The 21184-nt window shown below is 39.3% G+C and overlaps 1 protein-coding gene across 4 annotated transcripts in view; it reads right to left on the bottom strand.

Moving 5' to 3' along the window:
- Positions 1 to 21184, bottom strand: part of LOC147998803 (IQ domain-containing protein M-like) — a 208622-nt gene that overhangs the window by 121262 nt on the left and 66176 nt on the right. For all 4 annotated transcript variants that reach the window (XR_015643767.1, XR_015643765.1, XR_015643766.1 and 1 more), the window contains 2 exons: positions 15868 to 15947; positions 47 to 162 (listed from right to left, as the gene is read on the bottom strand). Coding sequence is in view for 1 of the 4 variants with exons in the window: in XM_087595439.1 (XP_087451565.1) it covers positions 47 to 162; positions 15868 to 15947 (196 nt within the window). In the remaining 3 variants the exon portion in view is untranslated. The remainder of the gene's footprint in view (positions 1 to 46; positions 163 to 15867; positions 15948 to 21184) is intronic.

Here is a 21184-nt window from a genome sequence, read left to right as displayed (position 1 = left end):
AAACAACGGCAAGTAAATGACATGTGCATATTTAAAAAATACTTACGATAAAATAATCCTTAAATATTATTGAGGCTCCTGATAAAGTCTGAGCAGATTCATGAGGCAAATGGGAAGATCTCATCAATGCAGCACTCCTCTGATCATAAAGAGTCCTGTCAGCTGGAAATATTGATGGAGGTTAAAATAATATTTATCTAAGACGAGTACATACTGATCATAGTGCTTTATAACACAAGAAGGAAAGCAAAACATCTTTGTGGGCTCACTTTTCTGTGTTAAAATCACATCTTGTCATCTCATCAGAGAGAGATGAAGAAGCGATGGCCCTGCACGAAGAGAGACTTGAATTAATTAGCACAGTAAAGCGCATCCAGTGTGCAGGCAGCAAGCTAACCATTTCACCCTCGGGGACTCACTTCTCCAAGAATGTTGACCCCTTTGTTTTTTGTTTTGTTTTTTGTTTTGTTTTGTTTTTTAAGGAGACTTCGAGTAAAATCCTATTTGTGAGTTGCACACATAAAAAGTAAATGTCTCTGACATGTAAGTACATTAAAAGGAAATCCAGAAAATTATTAAGAAATAAGTTTTAAAAATGCAAAGTAAATGAAATTGTTAACGGCGCTAAAGTGAGAGAGAAAATGGACAGACAACAGACACCCTCCGTTCTTCTGTGGAATTCTACGGCAATCTTTTCCTTAAGAAAATGATGAGTGCGACAACTAAACCACCCCTGGGAGCTCTGAGCCACCAACCAAAGAACACACGTGGGCTTGGAAAATACCAGGAGTTCGTATTATTCTGCTGTCTTCTGCATATCTCATTGCCAACCTAGACACAACTGAAAATGCTTCGACCTTTTCTTAGATCCCAGCACCCATTTGGCACTAAACGGCATGCCAGCCAGCAAAAGCATACAAATGAAACCCCCCAAGCAAAACCACTCCACGAGGGGACAAAAATTATTTCACAGGATTTAAAGTACCACCTTTTGGAGGACAAAATGTTTTTACCACATCATCTTTCCTTAGTCTCCAATACCTTCAAAATTAGAATGGTAATAGTCTCTTAAGTATCCTCCAGGTGGAAGATTTTTTTCCATTTTTATTCAAATTTATGTGCTCAACCTAAGCCAATTATTTAACCAGGTTGGCTATGTTTCTGAAACCTAATAAGCATGGCTGTTTTAGAAATCTAAATTGTTCAAGTGATTCACAGAAAACTGGTAATGCTGTGTGTACCTGGGCGTGCCACCAAAGCCTGAGAGGACGGGAGGAGAAGGGAGGGAGCAAAGGATTCCCCGGCATTCCCTCACGTCACAAACAAGAGATTTGTTCAGTTCATCTGGACATTGGCAAAAGACAACAGCACTTTGAACTTTGCATAGAAGGTTTCACTCAAGAAAGAAACTAAATGCTGTGAAGTAACAGTGCATGCAGCTGCCTCTGGAGAATGCCCAATGAAAAGCCAATATATCTTTATTAGGACGTGACAGAACCAAATGGGTTTAGTGGTCTTGGGTCCCCAGAGCCTCTCTAATGCTAAGCTCATTTTGTTTCCTTTCTATCAATCCCTTTGTACTAATAAATTCTTAGAGTTAACTGCACACGCAGTTTTAATCTGTAGGTGATTACAAACAATTAATAGGAGAGAGAATTGGCAGTTCTTAGTTTGATTACCTATATAATTAAAAGGGATGGTAACCTACAGTTGACAAATAGCATCTTAACCATTTGAATAATCAAACCTCAGAAAGTTGCTTGGGTAGCTGAACTCTATCTGCTATATTAGTTGAATTTTAGAAAAAAAAATGGCAAAACGGTCCATTCAAACTAATTCATATGTATTATTTTGTAAAATGAAACAATGTATTATCAAGTTATGATAGCTACCGTCTTTTGTTTGAATAAAATGAACTGTTTTGAAATAGATTCAAGAAAAATAAAGATGTATGTAGAAGAAAAACAATATTGTTCACAATTTTCATGTTTACGGCTGACACCCCTATAAAAACTGATTAATAAAGAAGTCCTGTTTATTTATCGAAGTTTTACAAGACACAAACCTTAAGGTCCTAAGAAAGCTTACTTTCTACTTAGGCCTTATAATGGTTTATCTTGATTTTATGACTGAACCTGGTATTACTGAGGAAACATGCCTCTCCAGGTATCTCTGAGGGTGTCACCACAGAGGTTTAACTGAGGAGAGAAGATCTATCCTAGATGTGGATGATGCCTTGCCACAGACCAGCATCCCAGGCAGAATAAAAATAAGGAAGACATCAGCTAAGCACCAGTTTTGGAAACACTGTGTTCAGATGCCCCGTTGTCCTAAACATAGTAAAAGCAATATACAGCAAACCAGTAGTTAACATCAAAATAAGTGGAGGGAAACTTGAAGAAATCCCACTAAAATCAGGGACTAGACAAGGCTGCCCACTCTCTCCTACTTACTCAATATAATACTCAAAGTCCTAGCCAGAGCAATCAGACAGCAAAAGGAAGTCAAATGGATACAAATTGGAAGGGAAGAAATCAAAATGTCACTCTTTGCAGATGAAATGATAATGAACTTAAGCGACCCCAAAAGTTCCACCAGAGAACTACTTAACGTGATAAAGAACTTCAGCAAAGTGTCAGGTTATAAAATTAACTCAAACAAATCAGTAGCCTTCCTTTACTCAAAAGATAAACAGGCTGAGAAAGAAATTACGGAAATGACACCCTTCACAATAGTCCCAAATAACATAAAATATCTTGGTATGACTTTAACCAACCAAGTGAAAGATCTGTATGACAAGAACTTCAAGTCTCTGAAGAAAGAAATTGAGGAAGATCTCAGAAGATGGAAAGATCTCCCATGCTCATGGATAGGCAGGGTTAATATAGTAAAGATGGCCATTTTGCCAAAAGCAATCTACAGATTTAGTGCAATCCCCATCAAAATTCCTAATCAATTCTTTATAGAGATAGAAAGAGCAATTTGCAAATTCATTTGAAATAATTAAAAAACCCAGGATAGTGAAAACTATACTCAACAATAAAAAACTTCTGGGGGATCACCATCTCTGACTTCAAGCAGTATTACAGAGCAATAGTCATAAAAACTGTATGGTATTGGTACAGAGACAAGCAGATAGATCAGTGGAACAGAATTGAAGACCCAGAAATGAAAGCACACACCTATAGCCACTTGATCTTTGACAAAGGAGCTAAAACCATCCAATGGAAGAAAGGTAGTATTTTCAACAAATGGTGCTGGTTCAACTGAAGGTCAGCATGTAGAAGAATGCAGATCGATCCATGCTTATCACCCTGTACAAAGCTTAAGGCCAAGTGGATCAAGGACCCCCACATCAAACCAGATACACTCAAACTTATAGAAGAAAAAGTGGGGAATAGTCTTGAACACATGGGTACTGGGGAAAAATTCCTGAACAAAACACCAATGGCTTATGCTCTAAGATCAAGAATCGACAAATGGGACTTCATAAAACTGCAAAGCTTCTGTAAGGCAAAGGACACTGTTGTTAGGACAAAACAGCAACCAACAAATTGGGAAAGGATCTTTATCAATCCTACATCTGATAGAGGGCTAATATCCAAAATATACAAACAACTCAATAAGTTAGACTCTAGAGAGACAAATAACCCTATTAAAAATGGGGTACAGAGCTAAACAAAACATTCTCAGCTGAGGACTATCAAATGGCCAAAAAGCACCTAAAGAAATGTTCAACATCCTTAGTCATCAGGGAAATGCAAATCAAAACAACCCTGAGTTCAACCTCACACCAGTCAGAATGGCTAAGATAAAAAACTCAGATGACAGCAGATGCTGGCGAGGATGTGGAGAAAGAGGAACACTCCTCCACTGTTGGTGGGATTGCAAACTGGTACAACCATTCTGGAAATCAGTCTGGAGGTTCCTCAGAAAATTGGACATTGAACTACTTGAGGACTCAGCTATTCCTCTCCTGGGCATATACCTAAAAGATGCCCCAACATATAACAAAGACACGTGCTCCACTATGTTCATAGCAGCCTTATTTATAATAGCCAGAGACTGGAAAGAACCCAGATGCCTTCAACAGAGGAATGGATACAGAAAATGTGGTACATCTACACAGTAGAATATCACTCAGCTATCAGAAACAATGACTTCATGAAATTCATAGGCAAATGGAATGAACTAGAAAATATCATCCTGAGGTAGGTTACTCAATCACAGAAAACCACACTTGATATGCATTCATTGATAAGTGGATATTAGCCAAAAAGCTCGAATTACCCAAGATGCAATTTCCAGGACTTTTATCATGAAGGGGTGTTGAATTTTGTCAAATGCTTTCTCAGCATCTAATGAAATGATCATGTGGTTCTTATCTTTGAGTTTGTTTATATAGTGGATTACATTGATGGATTTTTGCCAAAAAGCTCAAATTACCCAAAATGCAATCCACAGACCAAAGGAAGCTCAAGAAGGATGACCAAAATATGGATGCTCTCATTCCTTCTTAAAAGGTGAAAAAATATCCATAGGAGGGGATATGGAAGCAAAGTTTAGAGCAGTGACTCAAATAATGGCCATTTAGAGCCTAACCCACATGTGGCCCATATATATACAGCCACCAAAACTAGATAAGATTGATGAAGCTAAAAAATGCATACTGAAACGGACCAGCTATAGATCTCTCCTGAGAGACACATCCAGAGCATGTCCAATACAGAGGTCAATGCTAGCAGCAAACCACCAAACTGAGAACAGGACTCCCTTGGGGGGAATTAGAGGAAGTGTTGAAAGAGTTAAAGGAGCTTGCAACCCCATAAAAACAACAATGTCAACCAACCAGAGCTCCCAGGGACTAAACCACTACTGAAAGACTATACATGGACTGACCCAGGGCCCCAACTGCATATGTAGCAGAGAATAGCCTTGTTGGGGCACCAGTGGAAGGGGAAGCCCTTGGTCCTGCCAAGGTTTGACCCCCAGTGCAGGGGAATATGGGGGGGTGGCAGTAAGGGGGGTGTATGGGGGAAATACCGGTACGGGGGAGGGGGAGGGGAGGGGATGGGAGCTTATGGACAGGAAACTGGGAAGAGGAATAACATTTGAAATGTAAGTAAAGAAATATATCTAATAAAAAAGTTTTTAAAAGCAAGAAAAAACATAAAAAAGAAGGGAAAAATAAATCACTAAAATCTAGAGTTTTAAAAAAAAAAGAACATTTTTCCAAACTAGAACTCATGCCATGGTTTTATTCTCTTAGAATGAGATAAGTAAGAAAGAGTTTTGAAATGAGTGGTGGAAAGGTTGTTTGTTGGAATATCAAGTTAGAAGGGCTTTATTGAACATACTGAAGCAGGAAGGCAAATAGACCTTCGAGCGGGACGACTACCGCAACAACGGCAGAACAGATGACCCCACAAAGGAGCAGTGTTCACACCATGCAGGTTGTGTTGTGAGATTGCCCCTCTTGTAGGATAGGTGTCGAGGACAGGCCTTTGCTCCTATCTCACCTTTGACTTGGAAACCGTTACCGGTAACTGCAGCTCAGCTTTGGTAAGCATCGGGTGTAGCAGGATCAGATCATCAAAGCAAGCACCCTGCTCCACCATTTTACAACGTGAGCTTCAAAGAGTGATGTCCTAGTCACCCACTTAAAATTTCAATCAAATGGATAGAAATCAGGATCGGTCTTGATTCTTATGATCTAGTTTTCTTCCCTTTTTCTACGAAAATTTATTCCTAAACTTTTTAGAAATGTTTAAGATTTCAGAAAATGACTGTGCCCTTCAGATGAAGCCGATCTAGGTCCTTTTCTTCCCTGTTTTCACCACTCTATAATTTAATCAGCCTCAGTGGATGTTTCCTATGATTACTGGAGAAACATTTTAGCCAATAGGCTTAGTAATAATAATAAAAGCCTATGTCATGCATATGTTTAGAAAACGCCATGGGAGTGAACATTAAAAATATTTTTAAAATACTGTTTTTCAACAAAGATGCTATGCAATGTAAGGAATATGTATAAATTATTTCAGAAGAAAAATCAACATTTTTCACATTGTATTTTACAGAATAAATCCCTGGTCCTAAGCCTTTAGGTGTTTCTATTTTAGTTGTCTGTTGTTGTTGTTGTTGTTGTTGTTGTTGTTTAGAAAGTTTTAATTCAATTAAAATGTAATGATTTAGCTATAAACATAATGAAATTCAACAAAACTTCACATGATCGAACATTGGTTACAAACTCCTTATGTTGGGGATACATTTAATTTTAAAGAAAGAAAGAACAGCAGCCTATAACACTCAGAAATTATCAATTTACTGAAATTTTTGTACTTTCAGAACATTAAACTGACTGGTTTAGACGAATGTTGAGAGAACTGGGATATGAAGCGATCTGCCAGAGAGTTTGGCTTTCAGGCGTAGAACTATGTACTTGATGTAAAGAACCATTGCTTCAGTCTGCTTGCAGTCTTTACTTTTTAAAAAGCACTTAAAAATAGTGTCAACCATTCAGAGCCTGCCCCACATGTGGCGCGCATATATATATATATATATATATATATATATATATGTATATGTATATGTATATGTATATGTATATGTATATGTATATGTATATGTATATATATATATATCCATCAAAACTAGATAAGATGGATGAAGCTAAAAAAAAAAATGCATGCAGAAAGGGACCAGATATAGATCTCTCCTGAGAGACACATCCAGACCATGTCCAATACAGAGGTCAATGCCAGCAGCAAACCACCAAACTGAGAACAGGACCCCCTTTTGGAAGAATTACAGGAAGGATTGAAAGAGTTGAAGGAACTTGCAATCCCATCAAAACAACAATGCCAACGAACCAGAGCTTCCAGGGACTAAACCCCTACCCAAAGACTGTACATGGACAGACCCAGGGCTCCAACTGCATATGTACCAGAGAATAGACTTGTTGGGGCATCAGGGGAAGGGTTCTGCCAAGGTTGAACCCCCAGTGCAGGAGAATATGGGGGAGGGCGGTAGTAGGGGGGATGTATAGGGGGAATACCCGTACGGGGGAGGGGAGGGGAGGGGATGGGGCTTAAGGACAGGAAACTAGGAAAGGGAATAACTTTTGAAATGTAAGTAAAGAAATATATCTAAAACTCTCGGATCCCTGGCCACAGCAGCTCACTGCTCCCAAACCCCGTGGGAGAGCTCACCACCCGGGCAGGCGGGCACTCCTGAGACTGCAGAGCGGAAGAGACCACCAACACTGCCCACCCCTGCCCACATCCCTGGCCCAAAGGAAACTGTATACGGCCTCTGGGTTCCTGGAGATAAGCGCATAGGAGCAGCAGGTCCCGTGCGTCTGATACACTGCCGGAACCTGAAGGGACCGACCAGATAAACAGTTCTCTGCACCCAAATCCTGTGGGTGGGTAAGCTAAACCTTCACAGAGGCAGACACACCCGGGAAACCAGAAGAGACTAGACTTTGCCCACATTACTGATTCCAGAGGAAACCACCAAACGACATCTGGAACCCTGGGGCACAGAAGCTCCCGGAGAGGGCGGTGCAGATCTTCCTGGTTGCTGCCGCCTCAGAGAGCTCATAAGCAACACCCCACGAGCAAACTTGAGCCTCAGGACCACAGGTAAGACAAACCTTCCTGCTCCAAGCGACCTGCCTGGTGAACTCAAGACACAGGCCCACAGAACAGCTAAAGACCTGTAGATAGGAAAAACTACACGCCCGAAAGCAGAACACTCTGTTCCCATAACTGGTTGAAAGAAAACAGGAAAACAGGTCTACAGCACTCCTGACAATCAGGCCAATAGGACAGTCTAGCCACTGTCAGAAATAGCAGAACAAAGTAACACTAGAGATAATCTGATGGCCAGAGGCAAGCACAGAAACCAAGACTACATGGCATCATTGGAGCCCAGTTCTCCCACCAAAGCAAACAGGAAATATCCAAACACACCAGGAAAGCAAGATCTAGATTTAAAATCATATTTGATCATGATGCTGGAGGACTTCAAGAAAGACATGAAGAACTCCCTTAGAGAAACACAGGAAAACATAAATAAACAAGTAGAAGCCTACAGAGAGGAATCACAAAAATCCCTGAAAGAATTCCAGGAAAACACAATCAAACAGTTGAAGGAATTAAAAATGGAAATAGAAGCAATCAAGAAAGAACACATGGAAACAACCCTGGATATTGAAAACCAAGAGAAGAGACAAGGAGTCGTAGATACAAGCATCACCAACAGAATACAAGAGATGGAAGAGAGAATACCAGGAGCAGAAGATTCCATAGAAATCATTGACTCAACTGTCAAAGATAATGTAAAGCGGAAAAAGCTACTGGTCCAAAACATACAGGAAATCCAGGACTCAATGAGAAGATCAAACCTAAGGATAATAGGTATAGAAGAGAGTGAAGACTCCCAGCTCAAAGGACCAGTAAATATCTTCAACAAAATCATAGAAGAAAACTTCCCTAACCTAAAGAAAGAGATACCCATAAGCATACAAGAAGCATACAGAACTCCAAATAGATTGGACCAGAAAAGAAACTCCTCCCATCACATAATAGTCAAAACACCAAATGCACAAAATAAAGGAAGAATATTAAAAACAGTAAGGGAAAAAGGTCAAGGAACATATAAAGGCAGACCTATCAGAATCACACCAGACTTTTCACCAGAAACTATGAAAGCCAGAAGATCCTGGACAGATGTCATGCAGACCCTAAGAGACACAAATGCCAGCCCAGGTTAGTGTATCCTGCAAAACTCTCAATTAACATAGATGGAGAAATCAAGATGATCCATGACAAAACCAAATTTACACAATACCTTTCTACAAACCCAGCACTACAAAGGATAATAAATGGTAAAGCCCAACATAAGGAGGCAAGCTACCCCCTAGAAGAAGCAAGAAACTAATCATCTTGGCAACAAAACAAAGAGAAGAAAAGCACACAAACATAACCTCACATCCAAATATGAATATAACGGGAAGCAATAATCACTATTCCTAAAATCTCTCAACATCAACGGCCCCAACTCCCCAATAAAAACATAGATTAACAAACTGGATACGCAACGAGGACCCTGCATTCTGCTGCCTACAGGAAACACACATCAGAGACAAAGACAGACACTGCCTCAGAGTAAAAGGCTGGAAAACAACTTTCCAAGCAAATGGTAGGAAGAAGCAAGCTGGAGTAGCCATTCTAATATCAAATAAAATCAATTTTCAACTAAAAGTCATCAAAAAGGTTAAGGAAGGACACTTCATATTCATCAAAGGAAAAATCCACCAAGATGAACTCTCAATCCTAAATATCTATGCCCCAAATACAAGGGCACCTACATACGTAAAAGAAACCTTACTAAAGCTCAAAACACACATTGCACCTCACACAATAATAGTAGGAGATTTCAACACCCCACTCTCATCAATGGACAGATCATGGAAATAGAAATTAAACAGAGACGTAGACAGACTAAGAGAAGTCATGAACCAAATGGACTTAACAGATATTTATAGAACATTCTATCCTAAAACAAGAGGATGTATATTCTTCTCAGCTCCTCATGGTACTTTCTCCAAAATTGACAATATAATTGGTCAAAAAACGGGCTTCAACAGGTACAGAAAGTAGAAATAATCCCATGCGTGCTATCAGACCACCACGGCCTAAAACTGGTCTTCAATAACAATAAGGGAAGAATGCCCACATATACGTGGAAATTGAACAGTGCTCTGCTCAATGATAACCTGGTCAAGGAAGAAATAAAGAAAGAAATTAAAGACTTTTTAGAATTTAATGAAAATGAAGGTACAACATACCCAAACTTATGGGACATAATGAAAGCTGTGCTAAGAGGAAAACTCATAGCGCTGAGTGCCTGCAGAAAGAAACAGGAAAGAGCATATGTCAGCAGCTTGACACCACAACTAACAGCTCTAGAACAAAAAGAAGCAAATACACCCAGGAGGAGTAGAAGGCAGGAAATAATCAAACTCAGAGCTGAAATCAACCAAGTAGAAACAAAAAGGACCATAGAAAGAATCAACAGAACCAAAAGTTGGTTCTTTGAGAAAATCAACAAGATAGATAAACCCTTAGCCAGACTATCGAGAGGACATAGAGAGTGTGTCCAAATTAACAAAATCAGAAATGAAAAGGGAGACATAACTACAGATTCAGAGGAAATTCAAAAAAATCATCAGATCTTACTATAAAAGCCTATATTCAACAAAACTTGAAAATCTGCAGGAAATGGACAATTTCCTAGACAGATACCAGGTACCGAAGTTAAATCAGGAACAGATAAACCAGTTAAACAACCCCATAACTCCTAAGGAAATAGAAGCAGTCATTAAAGGTATCCCAAAAAAAAGGGCCCAGGTCCAGACGGGTTTAGTGCGGAATTCTATCATACCTAGAACGTCATACCAATACTATCCAAACTATTCCACAAAATTGATACAGATGGAGCACTACCGAATTCCTTCTATGAAGCCACAATTACTCTTATACCTAAACCACACAAAGACCCAACAAAGAAAGAGAACTTCAGACCAATTTCCCTTATGAATGTCGACGCAAAAATACTCAATAAAATTCTGGCAAACCGACTCCAAGAGCACATCAAAACAATCATCCACCATGATCAAGTAGGCTTCATCCCAGGCATGCAGGGATGGTTTAATATACGGAAAAACATCAATGTGATCCATTATATAAACAAACTGAAAGAACAAAACCACATGATCATTTCATTAGATGCTGAAAAAGCATTTGACAAAATTCAACACCCCTTCATGATAAAAGTTCTGGAAAGAATAGAAATTCAGGGCCCATACCTAAACATAGTAAAAGCCATATACAGCAAACCAGTTGCTAACATTAAACTAAATGGAGAGAAACTTGAAGCAATCCCACTAAAATCAGGGACTAGACAAGGCTGCCCACTCTCTCCCTACTTATTCAATATAGTTCTTGAAGTTCTAGCCAGAGCAATCAGACAACAAAAGGAGGTCAAGGGGATACAGATCAGAAAAGAAGAAGTCAAAATATCACTATTTGCAGATGATATGATAGTATATTTAAGTGATCCCAAAAGTTCCACCAGAGAACTACTAAAGCTGATAAACAACTTCAGCAAAGTGGCTGGGTATAAAATTAACTCAAATAAATCAGTAGCCTTCCTCTACACAAAAGAGAAACAAGCCGAGAAAGAAATTAGGGAAACGACACCCTTCATAATAGACCCAAATAATATAAAGTACCTCGGTGTGACTTTAACCAAGCAAGTAAAAGATCTGTACAATAAGAACTTCAAGACACTGAGGAAAGAAATTGAAGAAGACCTCAGAAGATGGAAAGATCTCCGATGCTCATGGAATGGCAGGATTAATATAGTAAAAATGGCCATTTTACCAAAAGCAATCTACAGATTCAATGCAATCCCCATCAAAATACCAATCCAATTCTTCAAAGAGTTAGACAGAACAATTTGCAAATTCATCTGGAATAACAAAAAACCCAGGATAGCTAAAGCTATCCTCAACAATAAAAGGACTTCAGGGGGAATCACTATCCCTGAACTCAAGCAGTATTACAGAGCAATAGTGATAAAAACTGCATGGTATTGGTACAGAGACAGACAGATAGACCAATGGAATAGAATTGAAGACCCAGAAATGAACCCACAACCTATGGTCACTTGATTTTTGACAAAGGAGCCAAAACCATCCAATGGAAAAAAGATAGCATTTTCAGCAAATGGTGCTGGTTCAACTGGAGGTCAACATGTAGAAGAATGCAGATCGATCCATGCTTATCACCCTGAAGAAGCTTAAGTCCAAGTGGATCAAGGACCTCCACATCAAACCAGACACACTCAAACTAATAGAAGAAAAACTAGGGAAGCATCTGGAACACATACGCACTGGAAAAAATTTCCTGAACAAAACACCAATGGCTTATGCTCTAAGATCAAGAATCGACAAATGGGATCTCATAAAACTGCAAAGCTTCTGTAAGGCGAAGGACACTGTGGTTAGGACAAAACGGCAACCAACAGCATGGGAAAAGATCTTTACCAATCCTACAACAGATAGAGGCCTTATATCCAAAATATACAAAGAACTCAAGAAGTTAGACCGCAGGGAAACAAATAACCCTATTAAAAAATGGGGTTCAGAGCTAAACAAAGAATTCACAGCTGAAGAATGCCGAATGGCTGAGAAACACCTAAAGAAATGTTCAACATCTTTAGTCATAAGGGAAATGCAAATCAAAACAACCCTGAGATTTCACCTCACACCAGTGAGAATGGCTAAGATCAAAAACTCAGGTGACAGCAGAAGCTGGCGAGGATGTGGAGAAAGAGGAACACTCCTCCATTGTTGGTGGGATTGCAGACTGGTAAAACCATTCTGGAAATCAGTCTGGAGGTTCCTCAGAAAATTGGACATTGAACTGCCTGAGGATCCAGCTATACCTCTCTTGGGCATATACCCAAAAGATGCCTCAACATATAAAAGAGACACGTGCTCCAGTATGTTCATCGCAGCCTTATTTATAATAGCCAGAAAATGGAAAGAACCCAGATGCCCTTCAACAGAGGAATGGATATAGAAAATGTGGTACATCTACACAATGGAATATTACTCAGCTATCAAAAACAAGGAGTTTATGAAATTCGTAGGCAAATGGTTGGAACTGGAAAATATCATCCTGAGTGAGCTAACCCAATCACAGAAAGACATACATGGTATGCACTCATTGATAAGTGGCTTTTAGCCCAAATGCTTGAATTACCCTAGATCCCTAGAATAAACGAAACTCAAGACGGATGATCAAAATGTGAATGCTTCACTCCTTCTTTAAATGAGGAAAAAGAATACCCTTGGCAGGGAAGGGAGAGGCAAAGATTAAAACAGAGACTGAAGGAACACCCATTCAGAGCCTGCCCCACATGTGGCCCATACATATACAGCCATCCAATTAGACAAGATGGATGAAGCAAAGAAGTGCAGGCCGACAGGAGCCGGATGTAGATCGCTCCTGAGAGACACAGCCAGAATACAGCAAATACAGAGGCGAATGCCAGCAGCAAACCACTGAACTGAGAATAGGACCCCTGTTGAAGGAATCAGAGAAAGAACTGGAAGACCTTGAAGGGGGTCTCGAGACCCCATATGTACAACAATGCCAAGCAACCAGAGCTTCCAGGGACTAAGCCACTACCTAAAGACTATACATGGACTGACCCTGGACTCTGACCCCATAGGTAGCAATGAATATCCTAGTAAGAGCACCAGTGGAAGGGGAAGCCCTGGGTCCTGCTAAGACTGAACCCCCAGTGAACTAGTCTATGGGGGGAGGGCGGCAATGGGGGGAGGGTTGGGAGGGGAACACCCATAAGGAAGGGGAGGGGGGAGGGGGATGTTTGCCCGGAAACCGGGAAAGGGAATAACACTCGAAATGTATATAAGAAATACTCAAGTTAATAAAAAAAAAAAAAGATCTGTACAATAAGAACTTCAAGCCTCTGAAGAAAGAAATTGAAGAAGACCTCAGAAGATGGAAAGATCTCCCATGTTCATGGATTGGCAGGATTAATATAGCAAAAATGGCCATTTTACCAAAAGCGATCTACAGATTCAATGCAATCCCCATCAAAATACCAATCCAATTCTTCAAAGAGTTATACAGAACAATTTGCAAATTCATCTGGAATAACAAAAAACCCAGGATAGCTAAAACTATCCTCAACAATAAAAGGACTTCAGGAGGAATCACCTCCCTGAATCAAGCAGTATTACAGAGCAATAGTGATAAAAACTGCATGGTATTGGTACAGAAACAGACAGATAGACCAATGGAATAGAATTGAAGACCCAGAAATGAACCCACACACCTATGGGCACTTGATTTTTGACAAAGGAGCCAAAACCATCCAAAGGAAAAGATAGCATTTTCAGCAAATGGTGCTGGTTCAACTGGAGGTCAACATGTAGAAGAATGCAGATCGACCCATGGATATCACCCTGTACAAAGCTTAAGTCCAAGTGGATCAAGGACCTCCACATCAAACCAGATGCACTCAAACTAGTAGAATAAAAAGTGGGGAAGCATCTGGAACACATGGGCACTGGAAAAATTTTCCTGAACAAAACACCAATGGCTTATGCTCTAAGATCAAGAATCGACAAATGGGATCTCATAAAACTGCAAAGCTTCTGTAAGGCAAAGGACACTGTGGTTAGGACAAAACGGCAACCAACAGATTGGGAAAAGATCTTTACCAATCCTACAACAGATAGAGGCCTTATATCCAAAATATACAAAGAACCCAAGAAGTTAGACCGCAGGGAGACAAATAACCCTATTAAAAAATGGGGTTCAGAGCTAAACAAAGAATTCACAGCTGAGGAATGCCGAATGGCTGAGAAACACCTAAAGAAATGTTCAACATCTTTAGTCATAAGGGAAATGCAAATCAAAACAACCCTGAGATTTCACCTCACACCAGTGAGAATGGCTGAGATCAAAAACTCAGGTGACAGCAGATGCTGGCGAGGATGCGGAGAAAGAGGAACACTCCTCCATTGTTGGTGGGATTGCAAACTGGTACAACCATTCTGGAAATCAGTCTGGAGGTTCCTCAGAAAATTGGACATTGAACTGCCTGAGGATCCAGCTATACCTTTCTTTGGCATATATCCAAAAGATGCCCCAACATATAAAAAAGACACATGCTCCACTATGTTCATTGCAGCCTTATTTATAATAGCCAGAAGCTGGAAAGAACCCAGATGTGCTTCACTCCTTCTTTAAAAGGGGAACAAGAAAACCCTTGGCAGGGAATAGGGAGGCAAAGTTTAGAACAGAGGCAGAAGGAACACCCATTCAGAGCCTGCCCCACATGTGGCCCACACATATACAGCCACCCAATTAGATAAGATAGATGAAGCAAAGAAGTGCAGACCTACAGGAACCGGATGTAGATCTCTCCTGAGAAACACACCCAGAATACAGCAAATACATGGGCGAATGCCAACAGCAAACCACTGAACTGAGAACGGGATCCCTGTTGAAGGAATCAGAGAAAGAACTGGAAGAGCTTGAAGGGGGTCTCGAGACCCCATATGAACAACAATGCCAAGCAACCAGAGCTTCCAGGGACTAAGCCACTACCCACAGACTATACATGGACTGACCCTGGACTCCAACCTCATAGGTAGCAATGAATAGCCTAGTAAGGGCACCAGTGGAAGGGGAAGCCCTTGGTCCTGCCAAGACTGAACTCCCAGTGAACGTGATTGTTGGGGGGAGGGCGGTAATGGGGGGAGGATGGGGAGGGGAACACCAATATAGAAGGGGAGGGGAGGGGTTAGGGGGATGTTGGCCTGGAAACCAGGAAAGGGAATAACAACTGAAATGTAAATAAGAAATACTCAAGTTAATAAAGATAACAAAAAAATAAATAAATAATGATGGAGGAAAAAAATAAAATAAAGTGTCGTGGATAGCTTGTTTTTAAGACATTTTATATACTTCAAAAATAATAACTTGAAAGAATTATTGCTGAAAACTCCTTTTCAAGCCTATGAATTTATCTTCATAATTTCCTACAGCATTCTATATTCACACCTTAAAGATCCAACTTCTCAGGTTTAAAGTAACAAAAAGTAGTTCCCACTAGATCTCCCCCAAATCTCTTTTATCTTTTGGCATGGTTTTTTAGATGACATCATAAACAAGTGACTTTGCTCAATACCATCTCTTTGGTTTATATAATGAAAATCACTACTGCTCCCAGCATTTGTCCAGGGAAACTCACCAAGTTCCTTCAGAAGTCCCAAATGGGAGGTCGCATTATGCAAAGACAAGCCAATCTGGGAATGGAAGGGTTCCAACATCCTGTTTTCAAAACATAATTATTATAACTTGAGTCATTCAGTGCCCCCTGTTAGGTAGTGCAAGCCCCCCATACCTCAAATTACAGGATTAAATGCTAATCTCATGTACTCCTGACAAAGGGACTAGAGCTGTGGCACCCTCAGTGTCCTACACAGTAAGCGTTATTAAAAGAATAATCTTAACCTTCTAAGTGTGGTAAACATCAGGAACATCTGTCTGAGCAAACCTCACCTAACGGAAGTCAGGAAAATAATCACCATGTCTATTTTTTATTGTTTCATAAGAGATTTTTAAATCGTGCTTTCCTAATGTCTCTTGTAAAGATTAAAACAGGTCTGTCTGTAGGATCTAAAGCCAAGGACCATGTAGACAATTTAGAGAATATAAATAACCAAAAGAAAAGGAACATCTCCTCTAATGCCATCATCTAATATTTTGCTAACTTATAATTTCTCATAGACTAGGTATCATTTAAGCCTTCTGTATGTCCTATCTGATTTAATTTGCCCAATAACCAATTACTACTATTAATTTACAAATTTTATACATGAAGGCACTAGAATGCCTGGGGGTTATTAGGTCAGATTATCACAACTAGAAATAGGTGGAGCCTCGATTTGAGGTCAGGCAGTGGGCTTAAGGAATTATAACACACTATCTATTCTAGCTTCATTTGACATGATAAGCTAGAGAGTATATTCCATACAGTGTTTATGTGTATAAAGTTGTTTTCTAGTAGTTTTTACACTGGATATTCTTATGGATATCTTCATTAGCACACATAGATGCTTGCTGTTCTATTGGACTATTATTTAATGTCGTACTATATGGATTGAATAGACTAATGGTGTATCAGTCTTCTGATAGATATTTAGGGAGCTCACACTGTTCTGCCATTTTTAAAAGGCTCAGAAACCTTTGGGCATTCTCAATTCTACCCCTGTTCAATTTCCTGTTTGGTATAAATGCCTAGGGATGGGACTATTGTCCAGATGTTATATAAATATTACAGAGGTGTTAGCATTTAAAATATTTCCCTAAGAGAAAAAAAACAACAGCATGTATGGGGAAAGAGACTATGACAGTCCTGGTCAGAGCTTGCTATCAGATATGGTGTGGGCACTAAATAAAGAGTAAATAAATTACGAGATTAACTTATCTCATAAATCACCTTGTCTTTCTTCTATGAGTATGACATATTCAAGGATTTGTCAAAGATCGGGGTAATTCCACTGAAATTTTAGAATTCATTTATATCCTACCAAACTTGAGAGGTATGTGCGTGTATCAGACAGTTTACTCTCTAACATGTAGAACATGACTAAGTATGTTTTAATCTTCAAACTGGAAAACATGATATCTTAGCAACAATCGTCTACTAATGAAAAATGGTCACCGAAATCATCTGGTTTAGCAAACAAAAGAAGGAAAAGCATTAAGTCCTAATTCAGAGCTGTTTCAACCCAGTGAGATGCATGCCAATAATCCTAGCACTTTGAGGGAGATGAATCAAAGTGGGAGAATGAAGTGGGAGGCACGTCATTATGGTTCTCTTATTGAACTTGTCAGAGGACCCAGGCTTGGACTGTCACATACAGCGTAAGCTCTTCGGTGAGGACAAAGCAGAGGTCAGCGTTTAGGTTCACTTGCCTGGATTCCAAGAGTGCCTGGACGGAAAGACAGATGCCATGCTTTCCAATGCACTGGCTATGACTGACAGCACTAATAGGTAGGTCAGTGCAGCTTCGTCATGGTTGGAAAGTAACATTTAGAATGTATCCACATCCACCATTGCCATGGTTGGACCAGGACGGTTTGTGAACGATAATCTTTAACTTAAAATTTGAAAGTCACATTCTTAAACTGAAGTGTGAAAATGTGGAAACAGCCCACTCTGTTCTTTGCATGACAAAAAATGGGGAACTGTAGATGAATTAAAACATCGCGTGTTTACAAAATTCTTTTATATTTCTTATTTTTTAGGCATTTTTCTTTTCTTTAGTAAATATTTTTATAATCTACCTGAAAATGATGTATGTCACCTTAACCATAAGTGCTTTCTGTCTAAGTCATCTTGAAAGGAAATATAGGAGAGAGAGAAAAAAACTCCCCTGTAAGCCTCTCTGTGATCTGGACAGAAGCGCCCCCAAAATCTAGTCTGAAAAGCTGTTAGCAATTCTCTACCTGTCCACCTGACTGATTCCATTCTTTCCCTTCTGCTTTCTACAGCATCTCTGCTAAGCTTTCTCTGCATGACAGGACGAGCCAGATTTCAATAAAAAAATTCAACCTGATGTCTTCTTTAAAAAAAAAAAAAATTCTACCTAAATACTGGTTTTCAAAAAACCTGAATCACCATGTCCCAAAGTACTTACTTGTCTGCCTGTCTGTCTGTCTGTCTGCATTCCCATCATACAGCAGCATTAACAAAATGAAGCCAACTGCCGAGGTAGGAACAACTTACTAACATAGAATAACTATAAATAAAGACAAGGCAGCCCGAGCAGATTGAAGTTCAGGCTTTATGTGCCCCAGGCTATCATTGGAGTACATGGACCAGGTCTTAATTTCGAACAGTGTTGATCTTCCTCATTAAACAGGATGTGTTTTCATTTAAAAATGGGACCTAGGAGGGTATTAGGAGACCTTTATCTTCTACCCATTGCAGAAGAAACAATTCCCCGAGAAACAGTTAACCCTACTGAGAAAGACACCGTAATGAAAGACATTATTCTTGTTCAGATTTATCACAAATGAGTGCTCATTTGTCCCTAAATCGATGTCAATGTTCCTTGGATTACAGGCTTCCTAAAATTAAATAAGAATTATTTTTCAATGAATTTGGTTAACTTTTCTCATTATTAAAAGCTTGCTGGATAGACTAAACTGTTTAACTGCTTTATTTTTTTTATTAAAATTGGTATGCTTTTTATTTTAGAGAACCAAAGAGCTGAAAGTTTCCCTTTTAATAAACCTGTTTGGAAAGAGATTTCTATATAAAGATGTTTAACATGTCATTGGATAAAGGTGTTGAAGTCAGAGGTGAACTACACTGCCATCTACTTCTGCAGATGATAGCATTCAGAACAAGAGAAAGTTGTGGGAGAGAATGGAAAACTTGCTACAATACTAGGCTAAATGCTGCATGAACCTGAGCTGCTATTTGCATATTTAAATGATTCTCTATTTGCATAGTTAAATGAACAAAACGGCCGCTCATTTGCTAAGATTATCACGGTTGAGTTTTTTTTTTTATTTAGCGAATACTTTATTAATTTTTGTAATCAAACCCACATAGATAAGACCTTACATATTTAATACAGTGTGTTACCCCTGTACAAATGGAAAAAACTTAAGTTCAACATTTCTAGACCAATATGGCTGTTAATTTCTGTACAGTGCCAACTCAACACAGTAAATGGGGATACTTTTTTCCAAAGTTGACAGCACAGCTAAAGTTTCAAAAAATTCAAATTATATATCTGTATATATATATTTATATTTATATAAAAAGACCAATAATAGCAGTGTGTTGTGCATCAACAGCAGCAACAGCTTTTCCAGGTTCTGCAGTCATCTGAACAAAACTGTAGAGACATCCAGCACACTCCATTAAAAAAAAAAAAAAAGTAAAAAAACAAAACCCGAGAAAACAGCACAGTTCTGTTACTCTTGTGGTACCTGGCACCATTTTTTTTTAAATTAGCTTCTCAATCATCATCTGGAAAGAAAACATTCTGAGCAACATCATTAAAAACAGCTCTGATAAAGCACGGTCACTACTACGTATCATAAAGCAGGTACAAGCTATTTTACATCCACAGAGGTATGATACAGTACTGTCCTACATCTATAATACTAGAGGATACAATTTAAAAGGCATTATTTGAGACTTGATTCTACTTTTCCAGCAGAGGGCCCAAAGGATGGTGTGACACAGCTTTGTAAAGAAACATACTCTAGACAGGATTTCCTTTCACTAGTGGCACAGTTCTAAGGATTCATTCTCTCCATGAATGTCAGCTAAAACCGTTATTAAAAAAAATGAAATATCCCTAGAACAAAACCATATAACCACCGGATTCACATGAAGATGACCTAGTGGAGACAAGCTGGACCTCACCTTACCAACAAGCTATCAAATCTGTTAGGTTTAAACAGTGAGACCTCCAAGGAAGGAGATGCCAAGTAGTGCTTCAAAGCTTCGGACCACAATCAAACACAGCATCATTTTCAACAGAAGCAGAAGCTCATCTGAGTATGCTCAAGGATGCTGACATCAACATTTAATCATCTGCTCACTCATCCAGGAAGAAGGGGAGATCAGTTACTACTGTACTTTATTGTGTTCAACCAAATCACCATGTTACAAAAATAGCAAGCTGCCATAATAAAAAATAAGGCTCCTCTATCCAGCACCAGATAGCATCATTTTACTTTCAAGCCTAGAAATTGCACACTTGTATATAAACCAACCGAAGATGAGGATTGAGAGTTCATCTTGGTGGATTTTTCCTTTGATGAATATGAAGTGTCCTTCCTTATCTTTTTTGATGACTTTTAGTTGAAAATTGATTTTATTTGATATTAGAATGGCTACTCCAGCTTGCTTCTTCTGACCATTTGCTTGGAAAGTTGTTTTCCAGCCTTTCACTCTGAGGTAGTGTCTGTCTTTGTCTCTGAGGTGTGTTTCCTGTAGGCAGCAGAATGCAGGGTCCTTGTTGGGTATCCAGTTTGTTAATCTATGTCTTTTTATTGGGGAGTTGAGCCCATTGATGTTGAGAGATATTAAGGAATAGTGATTATTGCTTCCTGTTATATTCATATTTGGATGTGAGGTTATGTTTGTGTGCTTTTCTTCTCTTTGTTTTGTTGCCAAGACGATTAGTTTCTTGCTTCTTCTAGGGTATAGCTTGCCTCCTTATGTTGGGCTTTACCCTTTATTATCCTTTGTAGTGCTGGATTTGTAGAAAGATATTGTGTAAATTTGGTTTTGTCATGGAATATCTTGGTTTCTCCATCTATGTTGATTGAGAGTTTTGCAGGATACAGTAACCTGGGCTGGCATTTGTGTTCTCTTAGGGTCTGTATGACGTCTGTCCAGGATCTTCTGGCCTTCATAGTTTCTGGCGAAAAGTCTGGTGTGATTCTGATAGGTCTGCCTTTATATGTTACTTGACCTTTTTCCCTTACTGCTTTTAATATTCTTTCTTTATTTTGTGCGTTTGGTGTTTTGA

Source organism: Rattus norvegicus, chromosome 19, assembly GCF_021556685.1.
Source record: "Rattus norvegicus strain SHRSP/BbbUtx chromosome 19, alternate assembly SHRSP_T2T, whole genome shotgun sequence".
Lineage (NCBI taxonomy): Eukaryota > Metazoa > Chordata > Mammalia > Rodentia > Muridae > Rattus > Rattus norvegicus.
The sequence above is the reverse complement of the archived record's forward strand: the minus strand, read 5'-3'. Positions and strand labels throughout refer to the sequence as shown.